Source organism: Choloepus didactylus, chromosome 21 (assembly GCF_015220235.1).
Source record: "Choloepus didactylus isolate mChoDid1 chromosome 21, mChoDid1.pri, whole genome shotgun sequence".
NCBI lineage: Eukaryota > Metazoa > Chordata > Mammalia > Pilosa > Megalonychidae > Choloepus > Choloepus didactylus.
The window spans coordinates 51,076,762-51,083,926 of record NC_051327.1 but is presented as its reverse complement, the minus strand read 5'-3'; the positions used below and the strand labels follow the sequence as shown (position 1 = coordinate 51,083,926).

Below are 7,165 nucleotides of genomic sequence, written 5' to 3'. Positions count from 1 at the left end.
CATGGCAATGACAACCCTCAGAAAACAGCTGCACACAAATAGCTGCAGACTCACAAAAGATCTCTGCTAGTTGTGGGAGATAGCTAAGAACATGGAATTAGACTGAAATACTCTTTCATTAGCAAAAAGAACAGCTCTTATTAACCTCTTGGATAAGTTTCCTTTTCACTTAATAGTGACATTCCTCAAATTATGGAATAAACCAATAGGAGTCATTTATTTTAGACATTTATTTCACACAAGTTTTCAAGAAGACAGCTAAGTCTACATTAATACAAAACAACTGGGACATACATTTACATTTGGTCTTGGAATGCATTAAGACAGACGCAAAGGTTTATAAGCTACACAAGTTACACAGACACATCTTCCATTTGGGGCTTCTGAAGCTCCTCATAGTTGAATTTTGTCTGTCATTGAGCACCAGATCTCAAAAAATAGGCATTTTATCACTGTAGCTACCTACTATTGGCTACTGAGATGCCCCCAGGGCTGCCTGCTGTTGAACATGAGTGATTTGTCCCTTCCTCTTACTGAGCAAGATCCTGAACTGACTTTGCTGTAACAATAGTCCTCTTTTCTCAAGTATGAAATGGCCCAGATGCTGCATGCAGTGTTCAATAAGGCCAGGTAACCTGGTCTTACAACCTCCTCCTCATCTACACCATGCATTCTTAGCCTCATGAAACATTAGAGCCAGTGCAATCTTAGCAATCAAGCTCAACTTCTCTTCAGATGAGGAATAAAGTCAAGACAGAAAATATGCTTTATCAAACAACATTCAATAAGTAGTAATGACAAGACAAGAACTTGTCTCTTTTGGCTTCTGTTCTAATGCTCATTCCACCACAGCAGGCTGCCCTGAGCTATTAAGTATATGTGTGATGTTTTTCCTTTTTAGAAAACTAAGGTTTCTTTTTAGATGAATGAATTAGGTTGCACGAGTAATAAAATCACTGGTATAAATTGGAGGTATCTGTAGAAGTAACAAAGCAAGCCTAGGCAGGAAATACAAGCCCAGTTTCCAAAGTGCCTTGGGTAAGAGGTCACAGAATAAAATGTCTATTTATTTGTACCTCTTTTCAAAAACAATTTGAGACAGTTTCCAAATAAATAAGACAGAATTAAATAAATACAGGTTTTAGATGGTTGACTGAGAGTTGGTTGACATGGGCTGAAAGTTTTGCTGAGCTTTCCGGAAAACCCAAACGAGAGAAAAGGAGTTACAAAGATCACAGTGTTTGTAAGATAACTTTTTTTTTTTTTGGTTTAAGAATAGAGACTTCCTCTGAATTGAGACCTAGAAAAAAAACTTTGCCTATCAGTCATCATAACGGCAATGTTACATGATAGAAAAGACACATTAACAAGAGAATATGGTAATTCATTTTGACTTTCATGCCCCAACTAAAAAGAGAAAATGCAAGAAGACAAGTAACCTAGATCTAGTGGTGAGTAGGAACTTCTATTTCTTTAGAACAGAGACAAAATTCATTAAGTCAATTTAATACATGTTTAAACAGCCCATCTACAATTATGAATATAGGTAAGGGAATCAAAATTCTATCTCAGCTTGATCCTAGAAATATGAGACTTAGATAGAATCAGTTCATTCCACTGGAGATGGAATGGGTCTTAAACCTTTCCTGACACTGGAGAAGATTGAGAGAGAGAAATAGGGAATGTGACTTTAGACAATCTAGAGACACTCTTTTGCAATAGGAGGTGATTTTCTCATGACTGAGTTATTGACCTTTTATGAATTTATATGAATGCAACTGGTATTACCTTTCATTGCAATTACTTACTTGGTCAGTTCCTTAAGTACAAGGACCATGTCTCCATTTTCATTTCCATATCCCTCACTGTGCCTAGAACACAGCCTTACACATATTAGTGCTTAATAAATATTTATGAATAGATCATCTACTTTCCTGAACCATGCTTCCATGTAATTATCAATCCTGTATACATATTACTAAGTGATGATTTCTATTGATGTGCATCTTCTCTAGAATTGGAATTCCAGAACATCTACACAATATAAGCACAAGCCCACCAACACCACACATATTACTATGCTAGGTACACTACCAACATGAAACTGCACTTACAATTCAAAGTCTACAATTCAGACAACACAGAGGAAATCAAACTATTCAGACGTGAACAATCATAATATTTCTGACAAATGCAAATCAAAAACATTTATCAATGTTTACCTGAGTCACCTGCCTTCTAAGAGGCCACACCCTATTCTGGCACTAAGTTGGATTTCTTTCAACAGTGCCTATGCTCCTTGGTGCTCTGCTGAACAAGTTTCAAAAGATTCAAAGGAAAAATATTATCTCCAGATATCTTCAAATAAGAGAATTTTGAAAAAGGAAGGAGAGGTAAGACTAAGAGAATTAGTCACATGCAGTTCTGACTCTGGTTATCTTTCTACTGAACTTAAGACTTCATTCCCCAAGTAAAGCCACTCTGGGTTACCTACTTATGTAGGGTACAAATACAATTGGCCTCATCCTGCAGCAACCAGTCTTGGATGATCAAATTCCTGGGTTTCCTCTATAACTTCTGTACATGAATTAACTATTCCCCCATCAAAATTCTTCCTTCAGTATTTATCAAGGTAGTACTATGGGATTATCAAATAGATTTTCAGACAAACTGGTAAATGAGAGAAACAAAAACAGTATTCTGAATTGGAAGTTGCTGGAAATATTTCCACTTTCAGTCAGTGGGCTACAGAGCTGTATAAATTATTCAGGCTCTACAGTTAGGTTTATGACTTTATGAACAGGAACTAGAAGCCACAGAAATGGACTGGTATACTAATAAGCCAGCCCTGGAGGTACAGGTCTGGATTGAGGTGGCTATCAGATCTAAAGCAAGACTATGAAGTCCAACTAGTCTTAAAAAAATTAGATGTTTCAGGTCTCTACCTCCTACCTCCCCACCCCCTTAAAGTTTTAAAAATTCTATTACATAATATTACACTGAGGTACATGGGTGAGATGCATAAAACACACCAACATACCAGTTATGTTCTAGATGAGAACCAGAGGGGTTATAGGGTAGAATTAGAATCTGTAAGAAATTCTACTTTATTTGGATGAGACACACCATAAGCAGGCATCCTATTCAATCTGAAAAGGGCATGGTAGTTCAGAAGAGTCAGACAAGAGCACTCAAGACAATTAGGAGGTAAGTAGAGGACTTAGATATAAAAGGAAATGTGATTACTTATAGGCTGGAGAAGCAGCAGCCAAGGAAATTTAAGTCTTCAGGTATAGGAAAGCTTAGTATATAAAGGCTGATAGGTGATCCTTGCTTCTCATCAAGACATTAGTAATGTGATTTCAGTGACAATACAGGGATACTACTCTAGCTATTTGGATCACTTTCCTGACTCAGAAAAGGTACATTTCCACAGACTTCTGAAGGAAGCTATGAAATCTTCTATCTCCTTTTGTGATCTTCAAAACTAAAATGGATTTGATCTATTTCTGATCAGACTCCTGAAAGTTCTATGCAAACATGAAATTCTGTGATCAAACTGCACCCAGGATCTCATGCAGGAGATGATGAAAAAAAAGCCTTTTGTTTCTTCATGAAAACAACTCTCATCTATACTGAAGGATCCTGAGTGTTGCTGGAATTAGCAGTTGGACAGCAATGGCCTTAATATACTAAGGAGAATAATTTCATTCTGACCTCAGACCATATATCTTCTCCACTTTATTAAAGGAGAAGCTGACACATATAGAAGGAAAGGAAAAGACTGATCAAGTTAGAGGCAGAGGTGAGAACAGGATCCAAATCTCGTTTATCTGCATTCTGAAGTTTACCTTGGGAATTACATCTTATAGCTAAGAAAAGATTGCTTTCAAGAATGAGATTAGGGTAAAATGGCTACATGGACATTTAGGAAGGGAAGAGATAGGATCATCATCAAACAGTTTTCCTGAACTCATCAGTCTTTCCCTTATGTGGGTTTTCTGGGGAAAACACAGACGGAGAGTGTGGTAGCAGCTTCTCTCGTATGTGAACTTCCCGGTGTTTCATAAGAACAGAACTCTTGGTGAAACGTTTACTGCACTGGGCACATCCATAGGGCTTCTCTCCAGCGTGAGTTCTCCGATGCTCTCGAAATCTTGTACAGTTATTGAAACTTTTTTCACAATCCACACATTTGTAGGGATTCTCGCCAGTGTGGACCCTCCGGTGGGCACTGAAATGAGAACTATTAGTAAAACTTTTCCCACACTCTCCACACTGATAAGGCTTCTCGCCAGTGTGGGTTCTCTGATGTATAATAAGACTCGAGCTTTGACTGAAGCACTTTCCACACTCTCTGCATCTGTAGGGTTTCTCTCCTGTGTGGATTCTCTGGTGGGCACCAAAGTTAGAAGAGTCATTAAAGCTTTTTCCACACTCGAGACATTTAAAAGGTTTTTCTCCTGTGTGGATTCTTTGGTGTCTGATAAGGCTCCTGCTTCTACCAAAGCACTTCCCACAGACACTACACTTATATGGATTTTCCTTCTGGTGGGTCATCCGGCACATAAGACGAGCACTCTTTCCAAAGCTTTCTCCATATCTGAGAAGTCTGTAGGGTCTCTTCCCCATGAAAGGCCTCTGATGCACTACAGCTTTCCCTAAATCTCTAGGTTGAGACATCAGCTTTCCCTGTCTAATTCCTTGATGATTTTCCCATTGTCTTCCTGAGATGCATTCCCTTTTGTGATATTTACCTGGATCAGTATTCTGGGAAACAATCCTTTTAGATTCTCCTATTAATGCCCCATGCTGTTCCATGTCCTTATATATTGCCTGTGTTGCATTCTCCTTGACACTACTTCCAATTTCAAAATCTGAAAATAATAAAAAAGACAATAAAAATTTTACACAATTCCCATAATAACATAAAAGGATTAATGTGGCCTACAAGGCTTCATATGGTATGGTCCCTATCTAATTCACTGGTCTCAGATTCTGTGACACTTCCCCGATTCATTATGCCTTATTTTCTTTTATTTTCATGAACAGGTCAACCTCTTTCCAATAACAGCCAGTACAAAGTATGCCTTCAGAAATGTTTTCTGAATTGAATTACAATCTAAGCCATTATCTCCCATCCATATCTTGATTCATGTGGGAACATCTAAGATTATCTCTATGAAATTCCAGTCTTAATTCAGCCTGTTTTTATTTTTTGTTTCATATCCATACTAAAAGGACCAACAAGATTGTTTAGAGTAGATTCTAGTGACCAAGTTCAAATTCATCAGTAGACTTCTAAGTTCATTAATACTAAATCATATCTTATCGATAGGGATTCTGGGGGGCAAGATGGCAGACTGGTGAGCTGTATGTTTTAGTTACTCCTCCAGGAAAGTAGGTACAAAGCCAGGAACTGCGTGGACTGGACACCACAGAGCAATCTGACTTTGGGCATACTTCATACAACACTCATGAAAACGTGGAACTGCTGAGATCAGCGAAATCTGTAAGTTTTTGCGGCCAGGGGACCCACGCTCCTCCCTGCCAGGCTCAGTCCCGTGGGAGGAGGGGCTGTCAGCTCTGGGAAGGAGAAGGGAGAACTGCAGTGGCAGCCCTTATCAGAAACTCATTCTACTGATCCAAACTCCAACCATAGATAGACTGAGACCAGACACCAGAGAATCTGAGAGCAGCCAGCCCAGCAGAGAGGAGACAGGCATAGAAAAAAAACAACACGAAAAACTCCAAAATAAAAGCAGAGGATTTTTGGAGTTCTGGTGAACATAGAAAGGGGAAGGTCAGAGCTAAGGCCCCGAGGAGCATATGCAAATCCCGAAGAAAAGCTGATCTCTCTGCCCTGTGGACCTTTCCTTAATGGCCCTGGTTGCTTTGTCTCTTAGCATTTCAATAACCCATTAGATCTCTGAGGAGGGCCCTTTTTTTTTTTTTTTAATCCTTTTTTCTTTTTCTAAAACAATTACTCTAAGAAGCCCAATACAGAAAGCTTCAAAGACTTGCAATTTGGGCAGGTCAAGTCAAGAGCAGAACTAGGAGAGCTCTGAGACAAAACGCAATAATCCAGTGGCTGAGAAAATTCACTAAACACCACAACTTCCCAAGAAAAGGGGGGTGTCCGCTCACAGCCATCATCCTGGTGGACAGGAAACACTCCTGCCCGTCGCCAGCCCCATAGCCCAGAACTGCCCCAGACAACCCAGTGTGACGGAAGTGCTTCAAATAACAGGCACACACCACAAAACTGGGTGTGGACATTAGCCTTCCCTGCAACCTCAGCTGATTGTCCCAGAGTTGGGAAGGTAGAGCAGTGTGAATTAACAAAGCCCCATTCAGCCATCATTTGAGCAGACTGGGAGCCTCCCTACACAGCCCAGCAGCCCAGAACTGCCCTGGGGGGACGGCACTCACCTGTGACACAGCACTGTCATCCCTCAACAGAGGACCCGGGGTGCACGGCCTGGAAGAAGGGCCCACTTGCAAGTCTCAGGAGCCATACGCCAATACCAAGGACTTGTGGGTCAGTGGCAGAGACAAACTGTGGCAGGACTGAACTGAAGGATTAGACTATTGCAGCAGCTTTAAAACTCTAGGATCACCAGGGAGATTTGATTGTTAGAGCCACCCACCCCTCCCTGACTGCCCAGAAACACGCCCCATATACAGGGCAGGCAACACCAACTACACACGCAAACTTGGGACACCAATTGGACCCCACAAGACTCACTCCCCCACTCACCAAAAAGGCTAAGCAGGGGAGAACTGGCTTGTGGAGAATCGGTGGCTCGTGCACGCCACCTGCTGGTTAGTTAGAGAAAGTGTACTCCACGAAGCTGTAGATCTGATAAATTAGAGATAAGGACTTCAATTGGTCTACAAATCCTAAAAGAACCCTATCAAGTTCAGCAAATGCCACGAGGCCAAAAACAACAGAAAATTATAAAGCATATGAAAAAACCAGACGATATGGATAACCCAACCCCAAGCACCCAAATCAAAATATCAGAAGAGACACAGCACCTAGAGCAGCTACTCAAAGAACTAAAGATGAACAATGAGACCATAGTACGGGAGACAAAGGAAATCAAGAAGACCCTAGAAGAGCATAAAGAAGACATTGCAAGACTAAATAAAAAAATGGATG

General features: G+C 40.4%; 1 protein-coding gene across 1 annotated transcript in view; it reads right to left on the bottom strand.

Annotated features, from left to right (window-relative positions):
• Nucleotides 1-215: 215 nt before the first annotated feature.
• The window catches only part of ZKSCAN2 (zinc finger with KRAB and SCAN domains 2), a 48,265-nt gene continuing 41,315 nt past the window's right edge, over nt 216-7,165 (bottom strand). The window contains exon 7 of the mRNA XM_037814387.1: nt 216-4,877. Within this exon, the coding sequence (XP_037670315.1) occupies nt 3,955-4,877 (923 nt within the window). The 3' untranslated portion in view covers nt 216-3,954. The remainder of the gene's footprint in view (nt 4,878-7,165) is intronic.